Genomic DNA, 9,806 nt, shown 5'->3' on the forward strand with positions numbered 1-9,806 from the left:
ATATAGGACCATAGGTAAATATATTGAGGCATGAGGGTGAAGCCTTGTATATCTGTATTATTTTTGCACAGCAAAAGTAATTGTCTGTAAGAATCATATTGCCTGAAATCGTTAGATTTCTGAAAGTACAATTTATGTTATATGTCCATGCGCACTGGAAGCTATGATCAATGATCTACTCTGGACTGTAGGTCTACGTCCTAGATCTCTCATGAATTTTAAGAGTGCTGCTGTTATGGAAATGTGCGCAATACAGAATCGGAACGTTTCACTACTTAGGGACTTTTTCGGTCTAGTACCATGGTTGCCAATGAATGTCCGGGTTACAATTTGAATGTTGAGAATTATAAGTGTTGTAAAACCAAAAAGCGTAAAATAGGGTTAAAAATGTCCCAACCCCTCGAAACATGTCGGCGCTTGAGCTTAGCAATTACCTAGCTGTTGTTGGCGGGAAGCGACGATTCCAATTCCCGCGAAAGGCCGAAAAATCATTCGGGCAATCGGTGTTAGTACGCGCATAACAAAATTGTGTAATCCTGTTCTGTAACTAGATTTGGTAGCTCTTATACAAATTTGCCTTTAACAAAAGCGATTTTGAACAACATTTGATAAGAATTACTATCTTTTCTAATTTATGTACCATGTTTGTAAACTACAGGTACTTTTACTCCTGCTTTGAAACTATATGTTATTCATAACAAAAAAGCTGTTTTCAAGATGGAGGTACCAGATCTTTTATCTGTTTCAAGTTCAAAAGATGGCAGTACAATTCCTATGAGAAAGTTTGCACCACAGAATATTGTGTACAGGTATGTAATGTTGTTTTTCAACAATAACATATTGTGCTTATTTGGACAAATGATAGCAATTTTGTTTAAAGTACTATTTTTACTAAGAATTTAATTTTGTTGTTTCCCAAAAATTCTTTTCACAGGCTTTGGTACTCATAACACAATAATAAATAAGCGCATAAATTGGCGCGAAAACCGGAATTAAGATATTAAAACAAAAGTAAAACTTTCCAATCTGAGATTGGTGCATGTATTTATTAAGGCTTGACTTCAGTGGAATAAAATGTTGAAAAAATATTGAAAAATGCTCAAGATGCTGATATTAACTATCTAAACATATGTGCAAGGAGATTTTTTGCAAATACAAAAACTCATAATTTTGAAAGTTTTTTTCCAATTTGGTTGTAGCAGAAATATATAAAAATAAAACCATGTTGTTTATGATGATTATTTATTTTTTTAATCTATTAATACTGACAACTATGTAAAAAATGCAATTCATATGTTTCAATGTTAATGACTTGTTTATATTTAAACAAATTGTTATATAAATACAGTGTTCTATATATGTTTTTTATTAACGTGATCTTGGTTATAGCAATTGAATGTATAAATTTGTCCGGCACCGTGGCTCAGTGGTTTAGACGCCTGCATCGAAACCAAAGTGTCCCCGGTTCGATGCTCGACGACGATACTAATACTGATTGACGCATGTGTCCTCGAATATGTACCAATAATACTTGTCTGACTGCGATGCGGTGTCGAAGGCTTGCGGCTCGCGGCACCGGTCGCACAAATCTGGCCTAAATCCCAGGTCCTTGACAAGGAGCTCACCCATAAAAAATAAAAAAGTATAAATATTACTTTCTATTATTAGAATAAAACAGCGGGAGATCTCTACATACCCGTGCGGCTCCACTTGGAGCAAATTGCGCAAGTTCCACCAATGCATTATACCAAACTTTACTGTTGTCAATGTGGGACAGCCACCATGTTATTTAAGGAAGTTTTCTCCTGACGGAAAATATTTTATCGTGTTTTCGGCGGACCAGACATTTGTAGAAGTTTATGAATATCAAGGTATGATAATATGCACAATGTTATGGAACCTCCTTAGTTTCACTTAGCTCAAATTTATTTATGTTTATATATATGGGTCCTGGGGAAGTGGTATGTGCCGGCGTGGCGCTACATTTATTTTCAAAAATACCAAATCGTCATAGAAATCTTTTCATTGTACTTTCATTGCTACTAATACTAATAACCTATCCATCTACCAACAAAGATTTGTTTCTTTGCAAATATTATATATTATTTTATGTGCTAGGTTGCCATGCTGCGGAGAAAATGCTGAGGTCACTAGATGGAAATGAGCTGCATGAGAACTCTGGTGGCCGGAACAATTTTCAGTTTAAAGAATTTTATCAGAAAATTCGTGAAAAGTTGTTTTCCACGTTTTTTATACGAAAACATCAGATATCAGTAGCAATGGAAGGCCATAACTTAAACAGGTAAAATTAAGTGTTTGTTTTTTTAATGTATGGCTGACAATTTAGACAGCCTGTAGCGGATCTACTAGGTTGGAGCAATCGCTGTGTGTTGTCAAAGGACACATTTGCCCACAATGGTGGCAGCGGCAAGATTCAAACCCATAACCTCTGAGTTAGATAGGCTCCCTAGCCTAACCACTGTGTTACTGCGCTGGGTTATGGAAACACTTTTGTTGCAGAGAATGCAGTTTATTTACAGACGATGGCAGATATGTGATTGTTGTGTCAGCTGGTGTTGTGCCCACTAACCCCCAACCCCCATTTTACGATATTTATTCAAATAACGAGTCAATGAGCCCCAACCCCCGCCACCCACTAGAAGACTACTCAATCCACTGTGTGGGGTTGGTTAGTGGAGTTCTACAATCTTCTGTGCATTTCAAGTAAATATAACATTATGTTGTATGTGATTTCAAAGCTTACACTTCAACATGTTTACATTAGCAACAAAATTTAGTTAGCAGTAAGATTTTTTATTAGCACTTCATTGCAGTTAATATGATTTTTTTTTTCATTCTGACAAAATTTGCATTTTAATCCCAGTGTAGCAGTATGAGGCCAATATTTAATGTAGTGCCAATATCCAAAATAAAATTAACTTCCTTATTCCTACACCTAACCTAACCTATCTTACCAGAGTTTATATTAAGACTCAGGTTATCTCTTTTACAAAAATTAAAAACTATTTACCTTCATTTTAGGTGTGACAAAATTTTCCCTTCTCACAACCAAGGACTTTACCTTTATAAGAACATTCTATCCGTTCTCTCTGTACAGCATCAGACAATTCATATATTTTGTGTAAGTAATGATGTCCTAGGGTAATGGACCAAACCTGGCCTAAGTCCTAGGACCCATGGCATGCCACACTATGGGACCTCACCCACATAGAATAGAATAGAAGTAATGATTTCTAACTGTATTGCTGGATTTTTAAATATCTAGAGTTGAAAAAGCCTTATCGTTTATTGGCTAGCACCCATCGGTTATAATTAAAAAGGCTTAGCTGATGTAGATTTTAACTGTTAAAACTGTTTCTTTTAAAATATAAAAAACTATATTATGGTTTAAAAGCATAATATGATTTTGTATCTATCTATTCAAATATGATAGCAAAGTTTAAATTAATTAAAACAACATAAACAAGGTAATTAGCAATAAATGATAGCTTAGTTGTTAAAACACATTACTGGGTAAAAACTACGAGGTAAAAGTGTTAAATAAAAAATATGGCTGCGAAGCTCAACCATGCACTAGTTCTGTTTTAAAACAAAATCCACTTAATTGTTTAATATTACCAGAGCAAAGTAAACTGTGGAATCTGATAAAGCATAAAATACAAGAACTAGAACTAAAGATTTTCTTTTATTCGTACAATCTTGCTATAGGTGGTGGACGGACAACTCGTTCAAACTCATAAAATTGGTCGTTTTTGTTTCGATGATGATGATATGCAAGTGGCCAGCCATTCACAACAAGCAAGTGATTATGAATTAAGAAGGCCTTTCCATGATGTCATATTTAACTCATTAAAACACAGGTATGTTAAAATAAATAAATGTTTTAATTTTTTTTCAAATAGTTTGATTAAAAATTTGAATGTATATGTTGAATTGTGCAATATTCTGGTTTAAATATTTAAAAATGGCAGGTGTCTAAACCAATTGTTGTTTTATAAAGATTTAGTCTTTTTTTCAAACACCACATTTGAATTCCTAAATTTACATTCATATAAAATATCTTTTGTCTATATGCTTAAAATTCAAGTTGTGACATTTTATCATTTGTATTGCACCCTCTATCAACCCTAGTTACACTGACTATTGGTTCAATAACAGGTTGCTTGCCTATTTATACAAGGATGCTGCACGCCGGGGCAATGAAAGCATTCAAAGGTTTTATCAACATTTTGACTTCTTTGAAGATCTTCGAATATGGAGAATGCAGTTGCTTGATGAAGACCACTTACTTATTAAAGCAAGTGCTTCTACGTCAATTTTCACCAAACTATGCGCTATAATTTTCAAGATCGACTGTTTTTCATTCTGTCTGCCAGTGTAGGCGTTGTTTGTCAAAGTTGACGTTGGCTCATTTAAATTAGATCATAGAAAAATATATTACAACAATGTAATAAATTAATACTGAGAATAGTTTAAAACCAGATTTCTTAAAACATTTTTGCTTCTCCTTTGACATTGAAGTCTGCATTTCTTGAATTATTCTTAATTAAAGTATCATATAAATATATATATTATATTCAGTATGCCAGTGTGGACGTCGTTGGCATAAGAATCCAAGAACCCAATGCTCAACCCTCCTGCTTTGTTGTCTACAACTTCCGAACTGCACAAGTGCTTGCTGTGTATGAAAACACCTCACATTATCTCCTCAAAATATTTGAGGACCATCCAGGAATATTTAGACAAGCTGATGCCATCAGAGGACAACACCACACAGCTTGCCCTGACGTCTACAGTAGCCAGATACAACAGAGGTGATAATATTAGTATTGTAGGGTGGGAAAAGATCATCTTTTAAAGATGGGACACCTTTTCATTCTATTTTCTCGTCCCATTTAGTAGTAAACAAATAACATTCAAAGAATTATAAACCTATAACCCCACGACTCCCATAGAACTTTGTTAATTGTTTAAAACACGATCAGGATATTTAAATATTAGGTGCTAAAGGTGTCCCGTCTTCCCTCACCCTACTATATGATAGATAATTCAGCGCTCTTGATGGTTGCGTGCATCGTAACTGAAAGTTACATTTTTTGTTGTAACCAGCGCTGGATTTCTAAAACAAGGGTTTCAGATGATTAATTTAGTTTAAACAGCAAAATAATTAAAGTCCTGACAATCTAGGCTCGTGTTTCAGCTGAAATCTCTGGTTATAACATAGATGTCACTTTTGCTTTCCCCATGTATGTTAGCTGTATACACCTTTAACATTAATCAGTAAATCTCCTCAGGTTTAAGGACACGATAGTAAATGCAAAATATGGTGGTAACACTGAAGCAGTGAAACGACTTCTTGCACAATTACCAATACCTGCACAGTCACACAGCCCAAGTCCCTACCTCGATCTTGCTTTGTTTAGTTTTGATGACAAATGGGTTTCTTCTATAGAAAGGCCAAAGTCAAGCAGTGATTACCCAATAAGGTGGGTGTAATACAAACATTGATATTTTCTGTATTTTGGCAACACAAAAATTCTAACAATGTCTAGCTGCAATGTCCATTCGCTTACATTTCGTTTCCATTGTTTGTTTTTTGAATTTATAACCTGATTTATTTTGAGCAGATTTTACTCCAGAGATTCTGGCCTGCTTAAGTTTCAGATACGAGCAGGCATGATGTCAGGTTGGTTCTTATTTGAGTTATGTTGTATAAGCAATGTACTTCTACTACAACTTAGTTATTAGCATAAGGTGTTTAATTTTACATTTGCTGTTTAAGATGACACCTATCTTCTAGCAATCTAGCAACTTATAAGAATGCAACTTATTTATACTCCTGTGGCGGGAGGGGGCAACGTCAGTCTTTATTACATGGCTGTTATATTTTGTTTTGTGCGCGCTTATGAGTTAGCAGGTTTGCAAGTTTGTGTTTTTCCCGTATGGCCAATAATTAACAATGACTGTAGAAAAGGTCTAAATTCAACACTTAGATATTTGTCTACGTTAACAGGCACGGCAACACAGTCTTCATCACAACGTAGGTTGGTTGCATTTACATTTCATCCACATGAACCTTTCGCTATATCAGTTCAGCGAATAAACGTAGCTACTGGTGTAGCAGAGTACGTCGTCAACTTTCATTTCCGCCATTTTCCTTTGGGTTAATTTCTCTTCTTGTTGAACTTTTTCCTTTTTATATTTTTACCAAATGTTTTCGCGAAATCCGCTTTACAATCATATACTGAAATTTCGTGTTACTAGAGTTTCTTCTGTCTTCCAGCAGAAATGTAAAAATGCAGCATATACCTATGGTATCAGGCATGTAATTCTCAGGCAGGTCAGACATAGATGAAGTTGACTGTATTATTCTATTCTATATGGATAGAGTTATACAGTGAGGCATTGGGCCAGAGTTTGGCCATTATTTAACGGCTATAGGTTAACTGGAGAATACCACATCTAATTAGCGATTAAAGGGACATTTGGAACCCAATTTTTTAGCCAACACCAGGAAGAACCCTTCTTCACTAACCTGAGCTCCAGGCATCACAAAGATTGATCTACAGCGACGATGGTCATGATTCAAGCAGCAACTCGCAACTAACCCCACATTAAACTTGCTGCCCACTATTCTTTTTTATTTTATTAAGTTTTTTAAACTGTGATGTGTATTAATGTAATGCACTCGTTCTAAATCTTACATAAGTGTGCACTCGAAACTTTTTATTGTTACCTTCGGTGGAATTTCTTTTACAGGGTTTTGTTTTTTCATAATGCTCCAATCTTTGGATCAATCTCCTTTAAGGTCGACTCCCCCCATTGTACGGGTTGTGTCACACTTTTCTTCCAATTAGAACCTTAATATGTTTAATTAAATGTTCTTTACAAATTTTTCACATTGTATCGTCTGTAGGGTGTAACTGTCACGCCTTTTATTATAAACATTATTTCTTTCTTTTTTATCAATAAGCGTGTCTTAACAACTGTTGTTTTACCGTTACTACCTGTCTTTTCGCTTTTGTCAACTCTCTTGTTCTTCGTTATCGTGACCGAAGAGACGAAATAAATTTCATTCATTCATTCAATTCAGGAAAATATATTTTAAATATACCACATATATTTGTGATATTAGCCATGCAAATACACTTGTAACTACACCATATGTTGTAGCAGACCAAGAAATATACATTGCGTTCAAGTTCAGCACTAAATCAATTAAAGATTTAAAGCCAATGTAGCTATATTGTCAAAAACTGAGCTGCAGTTTCGATTTTGTAAGTGACCAATGCCAATTGCTGTTTCACCAGTTCCCATTGCTTCTTATCAGAAGGCGTTATCGCAGACATTGCGTCTTTTAAACCTGGAAACGACCCGGAGGAGCCACTTGTCAAAGCAGGGGAGCCGGAAACGTGTCTAACGAGAAATGGGGTGGTGAGTGATTTGTTATATATGTCTTAAAATTGAGTTCGGCGCGATCCGTGTTGTAAAACTGATTCTATCTCATCGGTTGCAAAAACGAAGGTAAAAAGCTAAAGATCATAATCAATCGTAAAACGACGTCGCTGTAAAACACTGTAAACAGTGTATAACATTCGTTCCAAAGCGAAACCGTTGTCCAGCTAGTGCTACGGTATAGATGTTGAGTTAATGTCGCAGTGTAGCCTACTGCTTTACCTTAGCTGTGGTTGCCCAGGAAGTCCTTTAGGTTCAATGAATGTTCGTTCCAGTAAAAGCAATCGCTCGTTTACGCAGTTGATGTCTTTTGGGCTGAAAAATAACACATTTCGTAAAAGATTTGGTGATTATTAGTTTATTACTGTGTTGCAGCTAAGTAGCATGGCCCTCCTGCGGTATATTTAACCTATCTTACTCGGTTCTGTCCAATGTGGCGTCGATGTAGTTTTGGAAGCTCTCCGCTGAGCTCACGAACTTGTCGCCAGCGCTTTTCAAGAACTCTAACGATATTCCATTTGCGGAAAGGCTATTCCCGAACTCCGTCTCTGTAGCAACGACTTGCGACTTGACGTAATTCGCAAAGTTCTGGACGTCGAACGGCAAAACAAGAGAATCGGAAAGTAAGATCATGATGACTCCGGATACCTTTGATACAGCAGTGTGGGCCACGAATCCAGGATCCACAAATCTAGTGATTGAAAAAGCAAATGGACAATTTTATACAAGTCTAGTCTTAGAAAGAAACAGCGATAATGTGGTACGTTATAGTTTTTGTCGTTCAAAGGAAAACGATGTTTTACTGTGGTTTTGTATAAGGGTGGGGGAAGATGGGACACCTTTAGCACATAATATCCAAATATCCTGATCGTGTTTTAAACAATTAACAACGGTCTATGTGGAAGTCGTTAGGATGCGGTTTTAAATGTCTTTGAATGTTCTTTGTTTACTACCAAATGGGACGAGAAAATAGAATAAAACGGTGTCCCATATTACCCCGCCCTTTAAAATAGTTTGTTTCTGTTAAGCTGTGCCAATTTCTTACCTTTCAACGTAATCAAACGTATCGTAGGCTGTGTGGTAGGTTGGGTAGGGTGAGATATTGTATCTCGGATCTCGTTTCGCCTGTCGGGGTATACAATGGCAATATTACTCAATGTCCCTATACCTTTTGGGGGTTCTAAAACGTGTTTTTTGTTTTTAGTTAGTACACTTGTTCACGCTGTATGTATAAACAAAAAAGCTTCGAGTTGAAGGCCTTTATGGTACAGTAAAAGTATATATATGAATGTAAAAGAGTAAGTGATCATACGTTCCCACGATACGAGAGATCGGCTGATGTTACTCCCATCGTTTGGTAAAATGGGGCGTAATCTGAACTCGTGGACAGTTTTCGCAATCTGTAAAAGAAATAAAGTTTATTTTGTTGCAACTTCGGATCAAATGAAATGGTTTACTCCGGTTGAGTGTTGTCGGCGTTTGGAAAGTTTTCCAACCAAGTGTCCTTGACTGTGTTCGCAATATTAGCAGGGTCGGTCACCTGAAAGTATTTAATGTGAGACACGTATAGGCCTTGTAGCACTAACATAAACAAGCAGTATAGAGAGGTTGGGGAAAGATGGGACACCTTTTCTATTTTTTCGTCTCATTTAGTAGTAAACAAAAAAAATTGAAAGAATTATGAAACCGTATCCTCACGACTCCCATAGACCGTTGTTAATTGTTTAAAACACGATCAGGATATTTGGATATTATGTGCTAAAGGTGCCTCGACTTCCTCCACCCTACTACATTATGTTCTTAAGGTATCCCGTCTTCCTCCACCCCCTCCCCTACTATAACAACATTCCTCTTACCCGTTGAGCAGCACTGTACAGTGCCTTCGACATCAATGGACTAGCAGCCGCTGCAAACGATTGATTGGCAAACACAGCAATATCAAGGTTGATGTAACTGACCATTCGTTCTGAAGCGAATGTCCAATGTTCCTCTAACCATTCGTTCGAACCGAGTAAACCGAACTCTTCCGAACCCCAACTGCCGAACATCAGAGTCCTAAAAGGAATGTCATACATATTACTTGTCTTTTACTGCAGGGTGCATTACATCTGTGTTTTCCAATGCGATGTCAATCTTAAAGGATGTGTTTGGTTTTGTTACCACTGGAGTATATAATGTTAACTTCCCATATACGGATGACTAGGTGGTGGCATCTTCCTATGTTAACTACATTCTTCGATATGTACATACTATACATTGAACCCGTTATGGTACAAGACCCCGGGCTTGCTGTAGAACAACGCAGGTTTACAGTCCCACCTCAGAGTAGG

General features: G+C 36.5%; 2 protein-coding genes across 2 annotated transcripts in view; one reads left to right on the plus strand and one right to left on the minus strand.

Annotated features, from left to right (window-relative positions):
• The first annotated feature begins 582 nt into the window (after positions 1–582).
• On the plus strand, positions 583–6,281 carry LOC100182606 (DET1 homolog). Its single transcript, XM_002124438.5, has 11 exons — positions 583–809; positions 1,669–1,871; positions 2,119–2,302; positions 2,521–2,724; positions 3,043–3,142; positions 3,730–3,881; positions 4,180–4,318; positions 4,603–4,835; positions 5,316–5,507; positions 5,649–5,707; positions 6,035–6,281. The coding sequence occupies exons 1-11, from the start codon at positions 718–720 to the stop codon at positions 6,187–6,189; spliced, it is 1,713 nt and encodes a 570-aa protein (XP_002124474.1). The 5' UTR covers positions 583–717; the 3' UTR covers positions 6,190–6,281.
• Positions 6,282–7,092: 811 nt separating this feature from the next.
• LOC100178697 (N-acetylated-alpha-linked acidic dipeptidase-like protein) overlaps positions 7,093–9,806 on the minus strand; it is a 5,422-nt gene continuing 2,708 nt past the window's right edge. The window contains exons 5-11 of the mRNA XM_026836781.1: positions 9,333–9,531; positions 8,934–9,016; positions 8,789–8,876; positions 8,522–8,601; positions 7,895–8,167; positions 7,699–7,791; positions 7,093–7,437 (exon numbers count right to left, since the gene is read on the minus strand). Of these exons, the coding sequence (XP_026692582.1) occupies positions 7,263–7,437; positions 7,699–7,791; positions 7,895–8,167; positions 8,522–8,601; positions 8,789–8,876; positions 8,934–9,016; positions 9,333–9,531 (991 nt within the window). The 3' untranslated portion in view covers positions 7,093–7,262. The remainder of the gene's footprint in view (positions 7,438–7,698; positions 7,792–7,894; positions 8,168–8,521; positions 8,602–8,788; positions 8,877–8,933; positions 9,017–9,332; positions 9,532–9,806) is intronic.

The sequence above is a fragment of the Ciona intestinalis genome, chromosome 11 (assembly GCF_000224145.3).
Source record: "Ciona intestinalis chromosome 11, KH, whole genome shotgun sequence".
Lineage (NCBI taxonomy): Eukaryota > Metazoa > Chordata > Ascidiacea > Phlebobranchia > Cionidae > Ciona > Ciona intestinalis.

Bases quoted from the DNA above. Each gene is read 5' to 3' on its own strand.
- LOC100182606 (XM_002124438.5), top strand. From the start codon at position 718: ATGGAGGTACCAGATCTTTTATCTGTTTCAAGTTCAAAAGATGGCAGT. The intron at 3,143-3,729 runs GTAAGTAATGAT...ATCTTGCTATAG, and splicing joins AGACAATTCATATATTTTGT to GTGGTGGACGGACAACTCGT. The intron at 3,882-4,179 runs GTATGTTAAAAT...GTTCAATAACAG, and splicing joins TTTAACTCATTAAAACACAG to GTTGCTTGCCTATTTATACA.